Raw genomic sequence first — 21,322 nt, 5'->3', positions numbered from 1 at the left:
CCCCCCCCCCCCCCCCCCCCCCCCCCCCCCCCCCCCCCCCCCCCCCCCCCCCCCCCCCCCCCCCCCCCCCCCCCCCCCCCCCCCCCCCCCCCCCCCCCCCCCCCCCCCCCCTCCATCATCAAAGATGGGAAAGTCTTCTCGTCGACAATCGAACCATGGCACGTGGATGAACTCTTGCCCTGCCTGTGAATGGAAAGATTGATGCCCCTGAATGGTTCGTTCTCTCTTGATCTGCTTGTTCCCCGCGTGCTGTCCTTGTCTCGATGTCTCAACCCAATGTTTCTCACCAGCAGTCGTTCCCTCGTGCTCTGTCTCGATCCACCAGGAAGCGCAACATCCATCGACACCATGTGTAGTTGTATTGTGCCGAGGGCCAGTGGTATTGCATTGACTCGAGATTGCGGCGCGATATCTGTGGCAATAACGGGAGGAACGCAGTTCCCTGGCAAGGATCTTCGTTCTTTCTGGGCGACGAGCCTTCTCGTTCGCCGGACTGTTTGTGTACCGTTTTCCTCTCCATGCAATAGCTCTGAGTCCTCTCGTTCTTGGTGCCTCTCTTGCTCTGCCCCTGGGGGCCTCGCGAACCGCCGCCGCCTTCGAGCTCCGTCTCTGTGCAAGGTTCTTGACTGACGCCTCTGAGCTGTGTTGACGGGTGCCCACATACATGGCGGCTCTGGTTTTGCGAGAGGTGGGAGTGGAAGAGTTGTGGGTTGTGTAGAGGACGACACGTCGTTCTCGATCTCTGACAGGCGTCCACGGTCATGGTGCGCTTGGTCTTGATGGGGCTTCGTCGATAGCACGGTTGTAGTTCTGAACCGAAGATTTGAGGGGCTGAGCTGGGAGAGAACGGGTTAGCATGGTGCAAAGGCGGTGGATCTTGAATGGAAGACTGAGGAGAGTTGACTTGCGAGAGATGTGCGGCAACAGATCCGGCCCAACGCCTCCCTCCGCCATTTGGGATGTTGTGCCGAAAGGAACGTACCGTGTCATCGTCGAACCCCATAGTCATCGATCCGGCCTTGCAGGAAGTGGCGTGACAGAGTCGAGTGTATGGCGAGATCGTCTCTCGTGGTGATATGGGCGGCGTAACGTCCGTCACCCACTTCTCGGCACCCCCAATTTTGATGCCCTCACATTGATACACATCAACTTCAGCCACTTTTTATATGTATTATGATGCTACAACAATGCAACTTTCGCTATCACTAGGGTTTTCAGACTCGCTGGATTCATCTGTGCTATTTTCAAGTTCGCCCGCCTCAATTTGAGCCCTCCGAATAGCCTCAATATCGGCGAACTTTGAATTTGGGCTCATTCTGACCTTCTTGCGTTTCCTGGCTCTGCTGGCATCAACCTCTGCTTGTAGTGCCTCAATCTTTCGCTGGGCAACTGCTAGTTGATATGCCTGCTCGTCAAAGCCCTTCTGAACCTTCCGGAAAAGCAGGCGCTGCGTATGCTCATCATTATCCAGCTTGCTGAATAGGCTGAACTGATCCTGAAGCTCATCCCTCTTCTTGGGGGTTGACCAAGGGACTGCTGATGTGTCTGCCGCCCATTTTTCGCTTGCCTCGCCACTAGAGAGCCCTTTGCAGACCTAACTAGCCTATTTAGCAGGTGTTAATGCGTTCTCAAGCAGCAGAGGGCTCATAAGGGGTCTAGCCACGCTAACGGGCCACAACCCAGTCCATTTCCAGCCACTGATAATGTTCTTGCTTGTCAATGCTGCCTTACGTGCCTTGCTGTAGCATATAATGAAGTTTCTCTTGCCCACAACTATGCTAGCATCCCACTCAGCACGTAATCCAAGCTCCTTCTTATATGCTGCCTTGAGGGGCCCAAAAACGGACTGATCTAGAGGCTGAAGGACGTGTGACGTATGAGCAGGTAAGAAGAGCAAGTGTATCTTGTTCCTGAAGCAGAGATACATAAAAGGAGTAGTCTCATGGCTTCCATGACCATCCAGGATCAATAATCTAACCTCTGAGGGGTCTCTTGGCTGGGTTGAAGGGATAAAGACCTCTATCAACCACTTGATAGCTGTAGAGTCTGAAGTCCACCCGTTTTCTGTTGCTGTGAACTTCCAGGATGCATATGGCGTCAGATCGAGAGGGAATCACTGCTGCTGGACACTCTTTCCTTTATATATGACAAGTGGAGGCAGTGCCTGGCCAGTTGCAGAGATACACTCAATAAGGGATGTCCAAGCACGCGATCCAGGCTGTTTCTTACGGATAGAACGAGTTTCTGATGATCCAAGAACAAGGCCATTTGATCCCCTGCCCTCAAGAATGCCAGTCTCATCCATATTGTATCGGTTGGAGGGCTTAATAGCCATAATCTCAGGTATAGCGAGGTGCTTGAACCATTGCCTGATGACATTAGTTAAGGCTCCATTGATACGCTGGGAATCAATTGCTCTGCTTCTCTGGACCCTTACGGATGGGTTCCTCTTAATAAAAGATTGAATCCAGTTCTTTCCAAGAGGCTGGGAGTCTCCTTGGTTCTGAAGGATACGCTCAGCGAATTCCTTGAGTTGTTGATGTGTTGGTGGGAGGCCTAGGGCAGCTTGGATCCGAACCCATTCAGCTAGATGGCTTTCTTGGGTAGGAGAGAGTCTCTGCTGGTTGGAAAACGCTATATCTCGCGTTTGTACGCCCTTTATTCAACATTGTAGTGTTGATCGCGGAACACCCTATTTATATAAAGCTCTTTTAATAGATTAACCGTTTGCAATCGCTTTAAGGGCTTAAGTAACGTCATTTTCGGTATATGCTAGCATTAAGGTCTTATTATGCGTTCTATAAAGTCTAGTGATAATTAAAAAGGAAATAATAAAGATATCAAAGTTCTAAGTTGAGGGGTAGTCATGGCGGTGAGCGATTTTTGGGGTGCCGAGAAGTGGGGGGTGCCGAGAAGTGGGTGACGGACGTTACCGAGGGGCGTGGTTTTCGTAACCCCGTTTCGACAGCGAGTAAGACCTCCACCTAAGCTCCTTGGGTCGCAGTCCTCACCCAATGGAGTTGCCTGGCCGAGTTGGACTGTAGCCGATTAATTCTCTTCGAGGCAACAGACGTGGCGGCGCAGCATCCGTCGTGGCTCCAGCGACTGCACCGGAAGTGGCACTTTGGCGCCGTGGGTGGACAGCAGGGTAGTCAAGTCGCTCTCAAGACTGTAGCATGAGGCCGTCGAGGAATTTGCGGAGGAAACTGCTTGGGGTGTAATTGAAGGAGCCCTGGCCGTTGTCCTCGAGGACGGGGCTTCGTACATCTGGTCTGCATGGGCTTTGGTGTTCTGTTGGCGACGTGGTCCATCGTCAAACGTTTGAGATCGGTGGTCAGCTTTCTTCGCAACGGTCAGATGGCCACATTGCTGGTTGTTGCGGAGGAAACGTTTGGAATCGTGCCAGTACAGTGCTTAGCAGAGGAGGCGATGTGGCTGACAGGTGTGAGTTCCCGGGGGATGGAATTTGATGGTAATCGGTCGCTGCAATGTCGTCGACGTCCGTGTCCAAGGCGCGGACAAAGCAAAGATTGACTGAGAGGCGGAAACATGTCGATGAAAGGCGGAGTGAGAAGATGACGAAGTCGTGCCAAAGCGTCGGTAGCCGATGTTCTTTTCCTGGAAAGTCTGATACGAGCCCGAGGAAGGACGCAAATGAAAGGTGCCAGAGTCGAGCGCGTGCGAGGGCCATGGGGATGCCAGCTGGACATGCGGAAAGCGTATGAGTTGTATTTGGACGGGTGACAGAGGCTTGCAGCTGCCAAAAGTATCGTCAGCTGTTTGAGCAGGAACGGGATGCGGTCCATGAAACGCCCCGTCGTCGGCAGGCTTCGAGAGTCGGCGCTGCGAAAGAGGATGCGCGTCAAGTTTTGGTCAACCGGTTCAGAGCCAATGAAATTCTCCACAAACCCAAATTTCTTCCTGGACAATACTCAGAATTGGAATTTGTCGCGCTCGTCACGAGAAAAGCTCTGAGGTCTTGACTTTGGTGAAGTGCTTTCGGCTGGTCTGTGCCCAAACTCACCCAAGATCACGTAAGTCTGCAGAACAGACCAGCAGTTCGGCTGCCATGGTTCACTGTTGATTCCATGCCTTGCAATCTGGAAGACAAACGTGTACTCATTGGGTAAGGTGAGATGATATCAATAGCCAGATTATAAGGGTGGCTGCATTGTATTGCGCGGCGTATCGCATTTGTTTGTTGCAATCTGTAAGACGGGATGGTGTGTGACACCGAGTCGTCGCATGATTCGGGGGAAAATAGCAATGACGATGGATAATGACAGCGATGCAGATAGAGATGGCGATGGCGATGGCGATGGCAATTGCGACTTTCTAAGGTTTGGTCGACCTTGGGTCTAGTGCTGTGACCTCAGATTTGGGTCACAGCTGTGGGCTGTGAGCTGTGAGGTCGAGCTTACCTACCTTGTTTAGTGGGTTTGGCCGACCCAATGGTTTATCGGGTCGACCTGGTTTACTGAGGCTGGCCGACCTTGCGTCGAGCTTTGGGGTGGCAGGTGTGACCTTTGGATTTGGGTCATGGGTCGACCTTGGGTCTAGCGAACTTTAGGTTTACCCGACCTCAGGTTTAGCCGACCTTTAGTTTGGGTCGACCTTTGGTTTAGCGGGGTGACCTCAGGTTTAGCCGGTCAGCCGCCCTGGACCAGGTCCGCGCCCGGTACGGAGTACCACGGGTGCATCTGGACTTCGCATTCCTCACTGGCACGCCGCGGGAACATGGTCGAAAATCCAGCGGACGTTCTTCAACCATATTCACCAGCACCTGGGTAGAGAAAAGGGAACGGATGCAAGCACCCCACACAAGTTCAAATCAAGTAAAAACAACCACAATATATTTTTCGACCCATCTATTCCTAAATTGAGGCACTGAGATTGAACTTGGCAAAATAACTGAGCGTGAGTCCAGCCAAGGCCGGCCTCTGCAGAATGGAAGTCCGGGTTGCGTCATCGCGACCCCCGCTCGACTGGCGGTGCGCTGAAGGTGGGGTGCGCTGCCCCGGAGAGATCTGCCCGAACGCGACTCACCCAACCCAGCAGCCCACCTCAGCTCCTGCAGGGACCAAACTCAATCCGGGTACGAGGGTACTTCCTCACCCGCCTTTGGGTTTTAACTGGGTCTCCAGCGACTCCGCCGCGTTGGCCCGAACTCCCAGGACTCTCGGGGAAATTCTCAACGTCTCCTTGAAGACCAGCTTCCAAGGCCGGAATTTCATGTAGCAGAATGCCATCCAAGATTTTCCCAGCGCACACCTTCAATCGAATCAATTAAGAGTGGGATCCGAGTGCTTGTTGAGTTACCTAATTGAGCTAATTGAGATACCTAATTGACCTTTACAGTGACGCAGTGCGCACATGTCCATCCCTGAATCCGCGAGAGTCCAATGCTGTACGACCTATGCCATGGTGGTTGACGCCAGCACATAACCGAGAACACCATGCTCGTTGCCTACAGCGTTCAAAGCAGACACATCATGAAGGCTGGAACAGGCCGCCTTCGTCAACGTGTCCAGAGCCTCCACGATGCCAATTCCCTGGAACATATCCGTCATTCAGATTCCAGCGTGCTTTGCGAAGGCACCCAGCACAAAACGTCCCAACAGAAGCAACCTCGACGTCCGTTCCTCTCGCAGTAATCCACCATCTTCTTGCCCGTCGACAACCACTGCTCTGTTGTAGACTGGAACACCTCTGGGTCGGAAAGCTGCCTCGCTGGCTCATAGCTCGCTGAGATCGAAAACAGTGTAGAGTATGGAGCATCCCTCCACAGGACTGACGTGCCCAACCCAGTTCTTTTCGCAAGCCATACCTCGGGCGGTTTTCAACTGCGAGCATTCGTTTCCCCCGCCGCTCATCGGGAGAGGGAATTCATTGGCGGAAAGCAAAAGGCCGGAGCAGTCCGCGGTAGTCGGAAAGGACATCCTTGAGCTTCAACGGGAAGAAGATGGACAAAACGCCGCAAAGCAGAGAAACAACCACGCAGACGTCGGCAAAGCGAATGAAGAGCCGCATGAAAAGAAGGGCCGTTCTGCTGCGTGTGGTGCGCTTTGCATCGTTCTCGTTGACGGGAACAGCGGTCTGTTTCGCTATCTTCTTTGCGTTCGGGATAGACTCGGGCTTTTCAAGTGCGTGCTGCCATCGGCAAAGAGTCTGTAGAGAGGGCAAGTCAGCGGCGTAAATGGTAGAGCAGAGAGAACAACAACATACCTTCCTTGCGTTGACGATATCGAGAGCGATCTCCGTTGCGTGGAACTGTCCCAGACCGCACTCGACAAGATATCCGACCATGTAATCGACCTTGACATGATGTAGATTCAAACCGGTCCATGAGACGAGATGGCGCGGAGTCGCGTACCGGAAATCGGCGGCGGTAGCAACCCACTTTCGAACCCAAATGATGTCGGCTTCAGGCGGCGGCATCGTGCGTGCGAAATCGTCGATGTGGTCATTGAGCGTGTGCGGTATGGCGTCGAGTCTGTCGGGCGGCCAGGTGGGCGGAAGATGGCCAGAAGCCGCCTTCGAGGGAGAGCAGGGAAGAGCGTTCATCTTGCAGCGATTGGGACCAAAGATTGCTTTGAGATGTATCACTGGATGGTATGAAAGAATTGTCGCGCTTGTTGAAGAGGAGTCGCGATGCTGAGACCCGGTCTTGGTGTTTGCAGGAAATGTAGGGAGATGGAAAGGAAAGAAGGTGCGTTGATTGAGTGATGAGCGGAGGTGGAAGGCTTCCTCTGCGACGCGATGCATTTGCTCAGGGAAGGCACCACGCAAACCGCCGTGCCTTCCTTTAAAGTCGGGTTCGGAAAGAAGTGAAGCTGCAGGTACGTACCAGTGAACATGGTCGACCAAAGGAAGGTCGACCAACTTGGTCGACCAAATCTGTCGCGGGCGGCTTTTGGGCGACCGAACCAATCATTCAGCCCTTCACCCATTCCCGTTACGACTTCGATACAGCCGTCACAAACCGTCCTCTCGGTTGGAAAGATCAAAAACGTTGGAAATCGGAAGTCCTCCCATCATCCCCCCACTCTCGGCTTTACACGAACCCGTGTTCGAACGTCACGACGTCGGCTGCCACCCCGTCCCTGATGCTACCCTTTCACCGAGATGGACAGCAGCCATACTCAATGCCACCAGGACCCGATTACAACGCCAAGGTTTTCTGGGCCTGTCCTGCATCTAGGTCCGACTTCGTTATTTTCCGCACAACATCCGACGTTGACGTCACCGAGAGTCTTGGGTATCTCGCCACGAGATTGAGAGTTGAACTCGGGGATGCAAATTCAGTTTCGCATACGAGCCTACGAACACAGGTGGTCGACTCTAAAAGGCATGCCACTCCAAAAGACTATCTCAAGCACCATCTCGCATCCCAACTCGAGCCGAGGGACCCTTTCCGACGCGGCGCCCGGACGGCCGGAGTATGACAACGAGGATGACTGCTGCTTGGTACTACGCATTGGACGAAAGTCATCACCCTCGAGTATTGCAGCTTGTTCCGAATGCTCTTGGTGCGTGACGCAAGGGTAGTATAGCGGTGCGGTACGCTTGGGTAGGCCATGGAGACCTTTCCCGGAACTTGATACAATGCTAACAACCTATCTCTAGCTGCCTCCGTCTCGACAGATCGACTCGGACTTGCGAGTTCATCTCCAAGAGACCACAACATTCTCGAGCAGACCGCTGCTCGAACCGCCTCCCGGCGTCAACCAGGTCGCTCCAGCACCGACGCCAGAACTGCGAAGATAAACGAGGACAACCCGAGCCGGTGGCAGGCAGTGATGCTGGGGTAACCGAGGGATATGGTGACGATCCGACTAAGACTTGGGTACCCGCGTCCGTGACGCTTCGCGTCTCTTCGCCCTCAACGTCTTGCACTGACGACCCCACCGTGTTGCACGTACGAGTCCAAACGATCGTCGCGACTTGCTTGTTGCCTACAATAGCTTCCAAACGCCAGGACGGCCTCGACTCGGGCGAATGATGTGGTCAGGCATCGTCATCGTTCTGACAGGCGTATTCTCCTGCCTTTGGGTCTTGGCTTGGGAGACCAGCTCGAGTCGTTCACGGAGCCAGTCACTGCCGTGTCTTCTATTGAGCTCCCAGTCAAAGCTCAGAGGTCCGAGCAAAACCGTCACCCAGAGGCAAGACAGACGTCTCTCGAGATGGTTCCCGGAGGTTGAGGCGAGGCGACGAATGACTTACACAGACGTTGACGTAACAAGATTGCATTGAGCGTACGAGTTTGGTTGGTTTTGACCCTGGCCGGGATCTGGCTCTCTGGTATCATCACATAGCACAAGAGTCTCAGGATGCCAGGGCCGGTTTCGACATACGAGACTGTCCTTTGCTGGATCCCGTTAATGATGGACATGGCGTGTACCTTCGGACCAGTCCCAACCCCAGTTCATTTCCTGTTGCTGTCCGTTTCTCACATGATCATGGCCTCCGTGATTCATTCCATTTTGTTTCGCTTCTTGATTAAGCAAGGTGCAAAGCCCTTCGAAAGATGAAGCTCGAGTGGAACCTCTGTAGGAATCTGCGGTTACTAAATCCTGCCCGTCAACACATATATGGCTCAGCCCTGCCTTCACTACAGTATCAGCATGCCATACAGCCTTCTGCCCTGATGCCAGTTCGTTCCCTCAAAGAGCATAATGCTGTGATCCATCGGTTCAGTCTTTCGCCCCAACGAGTCAACATTCTCCAGCAGAACCTTATGATCTTGACCAGCAGCTGCACTCACCCCTTAGGCAAGACAATGCCTCGGCTCTTATTCATCCTTCTGACGGCTTCGGTGCTCAATGGCCGGTAACTGTTCATTGCATCCTCATCGGCGTCGACATTCTTGACGTTTGAGTGGACAGGCGAGCCCCGGACCCTCGTCTGCATACATGCTCGCGTCACAGCGAGATCTCCAAAGAGCATTCATCTCTGCGTTTGGCAATGCAAACTCTACAAAAGCAGGCCCAAGTAGATCACAAAGCATGTGTTTGTGCGGCGGGAGACCCGCGGCAAAAGCCAATCACTGTACCCATCATCGCCCCCAGACGGGGGCGATTAGTGGTGAATACCAGGGGCGTTAGTTTCCTACGCGGAAAAATGTATCAAAAGACGTCTATACTCAAGGAGAGCAGGTTATATCAAATTCTGTCGTTGTTTGTGATGAATCTGGCGAGCTGCGTCCTGGAAAGTACCATCGACTGGCAACCCAGTATCCCCTCCTCACGGCGAATTCAATGCAGCGACTACCTGGTTCCGGACTGGCGTTCTTCAAGCGGCCACGATTTCCATCAGGACCTGAAGGTGAGTATCCCCCTAAGGCCGTCTGTGACCTTCTCTTCACCGTCATCGTCGGCGTCAGTTGTCTCAGGCAAATTAGATTTCGAGCCCAGGTGCCGCATGAACGAGCTCTGACTTCAAGGCGAGAAGTCCCGTTCACGACGTATGGCGAGCCAAGAAGCTCGTATCAGTCGGTCCGCTTGATGGATACAGAATTTTTGAGGCATTTCCTCTGGACTTCACGAGATAAGTTGTTCTCATCTGCGGCTGCGAGCTCCATATGCCTACTCTTTTGGTGATGCTGCATCGTGGATGTGATCGTGGTGGTTTTCATGGTCTATGCTTTGGCTCTTATCGCCCTCGTCGTCACCGCAGAGGGGCTTCTTGAAAGAAAGGTTGCCTCTCATCATTCGTTGATTGTGTCAGTAACCCATCCCGTCTCTGGGCCGGGCCGTGGGGAATTCCAAGGCTATGTTGCAGAGCCAAGTATGCAATGAAGGTCAAAAACCACGGTCAGTCTGTTTCAATCCCTTGAGATCAAAAGAAATGTTCATCATTCGAAGCTGTGGGAAGAAGCTAAACGAAGACAATGCTTCAGGTTTCCCTGATACCATGAACCAATTGGGATCATTGAGCCATCTTGTTTCAGTTTGATCCAATCGATATGAAAACATGGGGGGTAAACCTTCATCCAGATCAAATAGTTCCCGGTGTGAAGATCAAGAAAACATAATTCTGGTCTCTAGCGCTGCATGAAATCCTCCTCCTGCTTGTTAAACTGGGCTGCGGCGACAGTAGCAACAGAACAGCAGAAGACGAGGTATGACGTCTACAACAAACGGGCAATGGTAGGGGAAGGTACCCAAGATTACTCAATCAACTATCTTATTTCATCAGGTGTGGACCTTCTTCGCCAAGGGCAACTGCATGGCGTCGTTGCTTCGTCATACTATGACCGACGGACGTATAAGGAAGGAAGCATTCCAGCGTGTAGAAGGAGAACCCGTCAAATGCTATCTGAACTGCAAAGGTGGCTATGTAGGTAGGTGCAACGCGTGGATTCCTGCTCGATTCCGTTTGTTGGAAGCTCCTTCTAGGCCTCTGCCGCCAACATGACCAAATCTGCAACTTCACCACAGCACGTCGCCTGTCCCCAACCTCCATCCTCCACATCACACACCCAACTACGTCGCTGCACGCGACAACGACTTCGTCCTCCTGTTGGCAATCACCTCGAACAAAGCACCGTGACGTGGGGGCCTTCGTGCTACAGCTGTCCGACCTCATCGGCTCAAACTAACCCTCGCTCTCCTTCGACCTCGTTACATCGACGGTAGCTTCCGCTAGTACAATCACGCTTTGCCAGCTCTAAACGAAGCTACGAGGGAACATCACAATAAGCCGGGTCCCAATACTACCTTTTGCCTATTACACGATGGTCAACACGCGCGCCGGAACCTTGAGAGATGCTGTCAACAACACGCACCCGATGGATGGCAGCGAAGTGTCAAGCGTCTCCGACCTTATGAAGCTCAAGGTCGTCGAGCTGCGAGGGCTCCTTCGGGAGAACAACATTCCCATCCCCCCGAAGGCAAAGAAAGTTGACCTCATCGAGGTTTGCCAAGAGAACAGCATCTTCAGCGTGCGACCAGACAATCAACAGGCGGCTTGCACCACCTCCGAGACACATGACGCTCAAGTCGACAGCATTGCGGACCAGATTGAAGTTCTCGACCTCGAAGGCAACAGGCAGTTGGACACGCTTGGAAAGACGAGCAACATGAGCACAGACTCCCCAACGGATTTGAAGGAGTCGGATAGTGAGAACACTGAGCCCCGGCCTCTCGAACCAATACCATCGCAATTCGACGACGTTTCCTATCTGCAACCTGGATTTCGGCCCTCCTCCCTCAAGGCCGCTATGATCCGCAATATCTTGTGTCGCCACAGCATTCCCTACACTGGAACCGAGAACAAGGCCCAACTGGTGCGCATGTTCAACGAACACGTCCAGCCCAGGGCAGCCTCGACACTGGTAGCCATACAGAAGGTGGTCCGATCGGACGATGGTATCGTCAACAAGGAGTAACAAGGGAGAGCGTACGAATGAACATACACCATACAGCCTGACCATCCGCTGAGACGTACGGCGAGCTGGTACGCGTATCATTTGCGGAAATGAGTGTATTATCACATCTCACATCACTAACATGGGCTTGGAGTGGAGTATTTGCATGAATTGGGGAGGAGTTTGATAACCTTGGAAGGCTGTGACGTTGCTTAAGGGGACCATGGATTACGGAGATTCTACATAACTTGGTATCACAATAAAGTCTTTGCCGTGTGTGGCAATCCGTTTTGACAAGTCCGCATTCACTTGATATCCGAAGCTGGCTCCGAGCAAGACGCCTAGTCCATCGCCGTGTCAATCAACTCAACCGCATCCACCACAGCAGCTGGGAGCAGCTACCCTGCCGGCACTCAAGCCCGCACTACCAGATTCGAGTACGCACCGTGATGATCGCTGATGCCGGAACGTCACAGGTGGGTGCAAATGAGTCTCTCGTATTACTGAGTCTCGCGTATTATAGATTTCCTTTCCAACGGCCCAGGCCCGACTGTATTTTGCAGATCATTGGCGTACGCTAGTTGCGATGGAAGCTCAGGGTAAACACAGGTCTGTTGCTGACACCAGGTTCACTGCACTCGTAATGGCTCACCAGCCAGATCGGCGCCATGTATGTCTTGCATTCCAGGAGACTGTTATCACAGCCCAGTCGAACGTCAAAGGTTTTGATTTCGAGGTTCAGACTGTAACTGCGTGTGCATAATTGGACTACTTCCCCACGATGGAAGTTCCACAATCAAATCTTTCGCTTCCGGGCGATCTCATGAACTCTCACAGCCGCAGCCGCGCCAATCCAGTCCCTCCATAGCGAGTGATGGGCACCATCGTCTGCGTTATCATGTATTTCCTCATTTGGTTTCTTGTCAATAATGTGGTCAACCAGGAGTCTGACAGGTACACCGAATCACAGACTGCCGGAGGCAAGGTTTGCAGTTCGCGACACCAGAGTGGCACATCCATGCAACAGCGAAGTTTAAATCAAGATTCAGCATCAAGTTGTCCGATCTCCACTTCAGCCGCACGTTTACCCCCGGTACTTCTGGATGGCAAACACTGACGCCGTTCCTGGTGTTCGGCCGACTTTGTGATGTCGAGATGCTTTTTCTAGTTGCGGTTGGCCTCACCTTTGTGCGGGCGATTCCACTTCTGTCAAGACCACAAGATCGGACCAATGAGAGGCCAGGATCTTATCTGCCGGTCCCCAAGGGCAGAAGGACATTTGATTGGCTCCCTCTGGCCCCGCATCCTTTGACTTCCATCTCCCAGCATTCGACTGCCCGAGCAACAAGCGACTCTTCCTCCGAGTCGCACAACCGACGCCTGCATTCAATTTTCGAATCCAATGCCGACCAAATTATCCGCACATCGAATTTTCTTTTTCTCTATTGTTGAATGCGCGATCAGCTCAACCTTTTATCCCAATTCGCTACGATTTCGGCCCCGTGATTGATCATAATCAACCCTGGAAAAAACGCGACCAAAACGCCACTCCGCGACAATTCGTGAGTCCAAAACACGATCCACGCATTCGTCACTTCAGCTGACCTTTTTTTCTTTTTTTTCAAGGATCATGGCTATCACACGGTCTGCCTCAAGAGCACAGCGCGATCCCGCAGGTAGTCAAGATAACGAAAGATCGCAAATGACCACGCGTCGCAAGCCGGGCTCAGGGAGCACCTCCAGCCGTCACTCGAAGAGCCGCCGATACCTGCCGACGCTCGGCGCTGCCCACGCCGCCACCTCAAAGGTGATCGACGCGCTTACCCCCGCCGCTGTGAAGCCCAAAGCGGTCGAAGTCGACGCTCCCATCTTTTAGGACAAGATGGTAGTCCCTTACCTCCTCACCGAGGCCCGCGTCAACTTCCAACCTCACACCACAATCGAGTACACCACCGACGACCCGGCTTTATCCGGCTGGATACCCGAAGGCCAGGTCCATCACCGCGCGTTGGGAAGGTATTGGGGTACGAAACTGGTCATGGAGGGCATCGACAAGGAGTCATGGGTTGCGTCCCAACGCCGGGCGCAGAAGCTTGGACAGCAGAATCCGAAGACCGGCGAGAACACCAGCGATCAGACCGGTGCGCAGCATGGCGAAGGGAAGCGGGAGAAAACAATCAAAGTCTCACGAAAAGGTGGTCTTTGCTGGATCGCGGAAGATGATCGGGAGTGGCTTTGAAAACGGATAGCTGTATGCATTGCAGGGCAATCTGTCTTCTGGATCACCTGCGATGGACAGACACAGACAACCGATCTGGCACCTCGTCGTGTCACTGCTCATACCGGGTACCGAGCTCTGGGACGCATCATCTGAGAAGCAAGGGTACACCTGCAACGTCCACCAATGTGAGTCAACTGTGCTCTTCTTGAACTAGGCATCTCTGACGCTTTTCACATAGTCGGATCTCTTTTAGAACGGTTCTGCCAGCTTTCTGCAGTCCGATGTCATCTGTCTCAGCCCTTCTTGACGTCTGGCCTCCTCCGGTTGATGTTGACGAATCTGGCAGCATGGCGTGCTCGAATGTCTAATAATCTCGGCGTATTGTTGGGGTTCTTGGCCTTGCCCGTGGTGTTTCACGTCTTTCTTGTTGTTTTCTTGCTTTGTATGTAGTATAGAATGCTATGTCATGATAAAAAAGATGGAGTGCCGGATACCAGCCAGGATCCTTGTTGGAGTCTCGAATCGTTCCCATGGCTCTTCTCGTTCTCACCACTTGGTGTTGGAATCTTGTGTGAGCTTATATGTTGGAGAAATGTTTGGTTTGTAACACATCACACCGCTTGCCTCAAGACCCATCCTCACGGAGTCTGGGGTGCTCCAAGACGGTCTTGGCCACCTGGCACAACAGCTTCAAATTCTACCCGTTCTTTCCAATGGATCGGCGGGTGGCAATTAGTCTTGTTCAAGTTTTCGCTCGACTTCCAGCTAACGTCTACGTCCAGGAGGCGAAATAGGCATCACGTCGCCATCGCCGCTCCTGAACAGTCCCGCAGTCGGCTAGTTTATCATGCCGTCCTCTCTTTTGCTACTATCGGGACATGTTCCGTCGGCGACTCGGGCCTATTCATCGATGCCACTATTCTTCACACAGGAGGAGGTCAGCGGAGTTCAAACCCAATCGGAGGCGAAATCCTCTGTTGGAGGCGAAGGCAGGTAGGGGGGAAAGGGGGGTTGAAATTCCAGATGGGAGGGGAAGAAGATGGTACTCCGCCAGTATCACCAAAGGTGTGATGCTATCACTGGATATGCTGGGGCTGTCCAGGCCAGGGAATTCTCCCTGATGCGAGGTTCATCATTGGTGCCATCGTCGTCTTGACACGACGACTGAAGGACGGGATGTTCTCATATGAATGGCGGAGGGAAGCCCTTTGTTCTCAAATTATTGATATCAACCATACTCTTCTGTAAAGCTTGGAGTGCTGACACGACTCCCCAATCGGATATCACCACGACTACTGAAGGCTGGACCTTCCCCCAGCGGGAGGGCTTCCATAGCCCAGAGCCATCTACGCAAACGCAGATAGTCGTGGATGTCTTCCTCGAAAAGGGCTTGTCTATATTCCTGGGGAATAGCTGCCAAGGGGAAGCATCGCGGCTTTAGCCATCCTTGTGACAGCAAACTAGCAGCAATAACCGCTTCCAAGGCCCTGCGATTTGATAAATCCCGGGCCTTTGTGTGGAGATTGATGTTCCAAAGAATATTCCGAGACTGTGATGTTTCTGCAGAGGAGTGGGATCACCATATCATCGCGCCGTTGTCCAAACCTGCTCCTGCACGCCATAAATCGACGACGGGACTTTCCGGTAAGCTCTCGAGCCCAGGTGCCATCCGTCCGGTAGATAAGCTGAGCCAAACTCTCTACCTCATCGCCATTAAGCCAATAGGAGCAAAGGGCGTTCCAATATGAGAGCACTGATGCGAGAAGAGGCCTCGTGTGATGGTTCAAAGGCTTCGAAGAAACGGCGAGCATATTTCCACTGCTGGCGATGAAGGGCCTTGAACAGTCTGGGAGCTTGAAACGGATCAGATGTGTCGTTCAAACGAAAGCAAACCGGGCGCCGCGGCTAGAAGAGGTCGGCTCCGACATCAGTCAGAACACAGTTGAGCATCCCTGAGGAACCGCCCGTCGACATGGGATGGCGTTCCATCCGCCTCCAGTAACGACATCAAGCGACAAGCTCACGAACAATTCTCACTTCGATGCCCACCCCGTTCAACTTGATATCCTTCTTTTCTGCCTCTATCAATGGACTCGCTGGCGTCACCACTGACGGCAGTCCTCAGTCTGGGTGATATGCTGACTCAACTTCCAAGAGAGGTCAATCATGCCAACATATCCCCAGTCCGACAAAGCGCAATGCCTTGTCTCGGGGTGAAAGCTCACACAACATCGCCCGTTCTGACCAAAAACGAAGCAAACGGTCCGATTCCGTGAACGAACTCTCCCGGTAAGGACACTCTCGAGACTGAAACACAGTCTTCATTCCAGGCCATTGACACGGAGCTCGAGATTGATGTCGCGGCTGCTCCACGAACCATGGCCTTTCACGATCGTCTTCCCCACGACAAGTTACATGGGTTGACAGGAATTAGCACGTACCTGGGAGCGCAGTGCCTTCTAAGTGCCAAAGAAGATAAGCATGCACAGGTTGTGATTAGCAAGACCCTTCTAATGGATCCAAAACCCTGCTTGGGCTTGCCCCTCAAATTCTTGCCGCCGCTAACGGACCCATTAGACCTTACCTTAAGTTGGGTTCAAAAGAATGTTTGTGGTGAGTTTGAAGTTTTCAGGCCCAACGGCTTTGGACAATGCTGACATTCTCTGAACACCAAACTCCGGTGTGGATCTGCTTTCTCGGCCCCAGTCAGCATTGGTTCTCGCCAACGAGGGAACGGATTGTGGCTCAGAGTCGGACATAGTAAACAGTCATGCTGGCGGAAGGATTACTGATCCCGGTGATGAGCACAGTATCGGTCAAAATACCGCCTCAGTCTGAATACATTCACCAGTTTATTTGCGGTCAGTGGGCCGCAGTTGATGTTCCGCGACGTTTTCGTCTATTGAGGATCTGAACAGTAGCACTGATCATAACTGCAGACTCCACAGCCTCTCATCTGCCATGTTTTGTTGCACATAACAGTTGATTAAAACCGGTACAGCGATCCCCAGCTCGGCCTACGTTCCCTTCCTTATTAATGATACGGAAAGCTTGTGTTCTCTCCGTAATGTCGCCACTCAAGGCTTGAACACGTTGGTTCTGCCACCATCCATCTAGGACGGTGGAACATTGCCCAGTTTGGAGCGCGCCCAATGATTCTCCAGCATCAAGGTTAGTCGTGTCTCGATTCGTTCTTGTTGAGGATTTTCCCGCCTCTCTAATGTTTGGAGTGCCTTCTTGTGTTTGCGGGCGACTGTTGAGAAGTAGATCGCCGACGCACGCCTGGCGGCCGAAAGTTCGCGCAGAACTGATCGAACTTCGGAGCCGTCTTTAGGCATGTTTTGTACTTGTGACGTTATGTTCTCGGTATGTGCACGTATTTGGGTATATGCAACCTCTGATTCGTGTTGAGGTGCATTCGGGGTTGTTTGATTGTCTGTTGAACCATTCTGAATGCTTGTTATAACTGGGACTGAGCCCTTGAAGTTAGAAATATCCACCTTACTGAGGTCTCTGGGTATTTGAGGCACTCAACTCATCGTTATTGTGAGTCTCGTTTAAAAGAGTATTGTAGTTGTTTCTGAACAGAATGCTCGTATTTAGGGAGCGATGGCGGATGAAAGTCGGAGGAGGGCGCATTAGAAGCAGAGGTGACGTTGTTTTCAGAAGACGAGAATTATCGGTGACAGATGAAGTGGTGTAGGTAGGTGTAGGTGTAGCTAGAGGCTGAAGCAGGAAAGTGCGCTTGAGGTTCGGTTTCCATGTCTAAAGATTGCAATGTCGGCAATAGAAAAGGCTGCCTCTCTTTCCAAACCACGGCGTATCTTCGTGGAGAGGCCTAGAAGAAAAGAAACGGCAGCTTCCTTGGCATATGGTTTGTGCCATCGTCATCCTACGGAAGCTGCAATCAGGAGACAAACTCTGCCTGTGCCAACGTCTCAAGTCCTCTACTACGTCTCTGAGGACTCCACGTCGAGTTGTCATTATGATATTTGAGAGATGTTGTTGAGCTTGACGTATGTCCAGCAAGTGTTGTTGTATATTTTGGACGACCAATTGGATCCTATTTGCTGGTATGTAGTAGTCAACCTATCAGGAGTAGCAAGATATGATGGATGCTGACAAACTGCATGCAGGCTGGCCATCATCACGCCAAGCACCGCGAGCGGGTATGTTATCCGTTTCCTTCCTCTCTGACGTGGCTTGGTGATGGTGACGAGCCTGGGTTAGAACATGGTTGAAGAGATGGGTACAGGTCTTCAATCATGTTCCCTCCGCTGCAGGCATACGGACGTCACGGCGCAACTTCAACAACAGATATCCTTCCTTCCTAAGCTTCTGTTCACCGAGGTACCTGTCCGTGGCAGGAGTGCATCGCAGAGGTCTCCCACCTGCCTTGATACAAACGGCCGCAGGTCATCTCCCGTAGTGTTGGAGACATTGGATACAAGCGCAGGCCAGTGTTCCTTGCCTGAGCGACCGCTGGCTTTCTGAATTCCATTTCCTCCCATTCTTGTCAACGTCCAACATTCTTCCAAACTGCTGCTTCGTTCTCCCATTACCTTACCACAATACCCTTTTACACCCCTGATACCCGGAAACTGTCGACGCATCTCGGCAGAGCAGCAAGATTTGATGCCTTCTCCCTCTGGTTCGGATGCAAAGTCTTCGCCGTCTTTGAGTACATCGCACGTCTCGTCCTCACACAAAACCTGGTGCTTCTCCGACGATTCCGACCCGTGTTGACCTTCGTCGAAGTAACTGGAGGCCGCACAGCCCAGCTGACGTGGGAGGGACTGTCCATCTCCGTGGCTACAACGATCAGTCCCACTACTCGCTTACTCAAAACGGCTTTGCCCTGCAATTCAGTAAGTATCATGTCCAATTTCCATCATCATTGCCCAGCTGCTCCGTCATTGACAAGCATGTACTGACTCCCGCCCAGGTTGACTCATTGCCGACACAAAGGACCTCAAGAACCAACTTCGCGATCCATCGACCGAAGGAACGTTACACAATCAAATCCACATCGAGTGACGAACCGCGACAACATTGGAAACAAGATCGTCAACGTTTCCCTTTCTGGCCTCGATGTCATCTACGAACAAGTTCGTCCACCGATTCATCGAGCTCCTGGGTCCTCCACTTCGATGGCCAGTCGGGACATCCGAGACATACCGGACACAAACTCCACCAAATGGGCAGGGCATCTAGGATACCCTCCTCTGGGCTCTTGTTGAGGCTTGAGGCGTTGATGTCGTCACAAGTCAATTACCAGTTCTCGCCCGACGGATTGGCGTGCTCGTGGCTACTCTGCTTCAAGGACCAGCCAGCTCCAGAGCGTCCCAGAACATTTCCTCGGCGCTCTCGTTCTCGCCCATCACTAGACTATCGGGGATTGTCTTCAGAGTTCGTAACCCTCACGGGACATCTTTGCATTTTTACTTCCATCAGCATTCCTATCCACTTTTTTTCATTGACATCATCTCCTACCAGCATTGCTTACCCCTTGTATTCTTTTCCTCTTCATTGATATCATCTCCACATTCTGTCTTTCCCCGTCTACGTCGGCACGGAACGGATACGCGACGAGCATCCCGGCTTCTGGGGTTGAGGCAGTCTTAAATGGACTAGACTTGAGGGGGTGACGTACACATCAGCTTCTGAGCACCTGGTCTGGCAATCAGGACAGCATGAGGTGGCTACGCGGTGGTCCTGTTGATGGTTATTCTGCACTGGGGCTTTTGGAGTGAAGCAAATTGGTTCACAAGTGGGAGGAGGTGCTTGGGGGGAGCCCTGGTAAATGGCTGCCCGTCTTCTCTTGTAAATAATAATGTATTGTGATGGCACAATGTCTCCGTTTCCATCCGCGCTGTGCGCTTGCGTGACCAATTGTGCCCTTGAAACTTCCAACGCTGCGACTCGAGCAACACATCTGGTTCCTCTCCGAAGATGAGGATCGATAATGCATCTGAGTTCAACGTCGAACTTCTACTTCTACGACAAGATACGATTTTCGAATGAAGGCTCAGCAACCCACCAGCAGTGGCGCAAAAGAGATTCCTCCGCTTCGACTACCGACGAAGGACAACGTCGATGGAAGTGGAAGACCGACCATGGCTGACATCAAGTGGAGGTTTGCGCATACTCTAAAAAATCGACCTCCCGTCGTGATGAATCCGAAATGTGGCCGCGGTGGCTGCATGGAATGCATGACCTAGCAGGTTGCGGGCCCCGCAGACGCCTGCCCTGTTGAACATGACCGAAGAATGTCTTGAAACTTTTCAAACACGACCGCCGAGCTCGACTCCAGGTGCCACCGTCTTAGTGTCATTGCAGGCCTCGGTGTGGCTTGCTGCGCCCTGGGACCTGGAGGAACCTCACGGTTTATCGTGAGTGTCCTTCTTGAGGCAGGAATTCCCCAACGTCCATTGTCACAGGTTGACATAACGTTGGCCTGGCGTTCACAGGCAGCAACCTCCCGCTTTCCGCATACAAGTACCACCTAGTGAATGGTCAGCCGGGTGCACGTGCAAAGTGCAGCCCGGCTGTTCGTAGGGAGGAGCCTCACGAGAAATGCGAGCTTCCTCTGGCGGGGAGGCGCAAACTCAGCCACCCTCCACCGAGCAGGAACCTCCGGAAAAGCCCCAATGGGAGATGCGCCTTCTCGCACACCGCTCACTACCCTCAATTTCCTCTTCCAACATCCGGCCTGGCACGATCTCCCATCCGTCGTTTTGGCGTTCGCCCGCTGAAAAAATGTATGCCCTTCACAACAGTTCTCGGAATCTTCTCATACGCCCACCTAGTCTTTTAAATTACGTTTGTTCTCTACATCACGCCATGGTCTTTCGCTGCAAACCGTCTCCTCAGACTCCCGCCGGTGACACCCGACAGACGCGGATCTCTGCGCCGTCCGACACAGGCCCAGCCCGGTGGACACCATCGAGACTTTGCTGCGCTTCTCGTTCGCTAATCGTCAGGTTTGGTCGTCGACAACGGCCTCTACGCCAGCTGCGCCATCCCTTCTCCCGGAATTCGTGCGACTCGCTCCCTCGCCCTCGCCCTGGCGGCCTCTCGACACCGATCCGGGCGCTTCCAGATAACGATCCATTGGCATCCCGTGCTCCAAATAAGCAGCCCTCTACTACATGTACCCAGGGCCTAGCACCAACCTCGACATCAGGAGCCTCTTCTCAACATCGCCTATGGGCCTCAACGAGGCTGCCAAGCGCAGACCGGCCGGCGCCGCCATTGGGCTCGAGGAAACGTCACTCACTCCACCATCGGTGTATCCCCTCACGCGAGTACTACCGCGGTCTACCTATGAGTTGCCTACTAACAATCGTGGAAGACATCGTCGAACCTCCCGATGGCGCTTCGGGACGCTCCGGCCCGGCCTCCCCCAAGAGCCAACGAACTTGGCTTACGCTCCAATAAACATACATCGACACCCGCCATGCCCACACTCTACGCAGAACATCGAACCGAAAACCTCTAGTCGGACGAAAAAGCCAAGATGGTGGCACGGAATCTGGAAGAAGAACAGGCCATACCCAGATGTTCCATCGAGCGCTTTCAAGAGCGGTTAACACCCACGACCCCTGGCAAGCTTCGCAGGCAAAGGCTGGCGCAGATCGAGACAGGCTCAAATGGCCGAGACAGATTGGGGCATGGCAGGATGTCGGTGGAGATCAAGAATAACCAGAGGAGGATTACCGAGACACATGTGG

At 52.9% G+C, this 21,322-nt stretch overlaps 3 protein-coding genes across 3 annotated transcripts; 2 read left to right on the top strand and 1 right to left on the bottom strand.

The window, feature by feature from the left end:
* Positions 1-5,886: 5,886 nt before the first annotated feature.
* Positions 5,887-6,564, bottom strand: CkaCkLH20_12245 (uncharacterized protein; the record flags this gene model as incomplete). Its single annotated transcript, XM_038894958.1, has 2 exons — positions 5,887-6,168; positions 6,226-6,564. The coding sequence occupies 2 exons, from the start codon at positions 6,562-6,564 to the stop codon at positions 5,887-5,889; spliced, it is 621 nt and encodes a 206-aa protein (XP_038739742.1).
* Positions 6,565-10,735: 4,171 nt separating this feature from the next.
* On the top strand, positions 10,736-11,389 carry CkaCkLH20_12244 (uncharacterized protein; the record flags this gene model as incomplete). Its single annotated transcript, XM_038894957.1, has 1 exon — positions 10,736-11,389. One exon carries the CDS (start codon positions 10,736-10,738, stop codon positions 11,387-11,389), a length of 654 nt encoding a protein of 217 aa, XP_038739741.1.
* A 1,681-nt stretch (positions 11,390-13,070) lies between these two features.
* CkaCkLH20_12243 (uncharacterized protein) lies at positions 13,071-13,607 on the top strand (the record flags this gene model as incomplete). The annotated part of the gene is made up of 2 exons (XM_038894956.1): positions 13,071-13,175; positions 13,245-13,607. 2 exons carry the CDS (start codon positions 13,071-13,073, stop codon positions 13,605-13,607), a joined length of 468 nt encoding a protein of 155 aa, XP_038739740.1.
* Positions 13,608-21,322: the final 7,715 nt, after the last annotated feature.

This window comes from Colletotrichum karsti, assembly GCF_011947395.1.
Source record: "Colletotrichum karsti strain CkLH20 chromosome Unknown Scaffold56, whole genome shotgun sequence".
Taxonomy (NCBI): domain Eukaryota; kingdom Fungi; phylum Ascomycota; class Sordariomycetes; order Glomerellales; family Glomerellaceae; genus Colletotrichum; species Colletotrichum karsti.
This window is presented reverse-complemented; position numbering and strand designations above follow the sequence as displayed.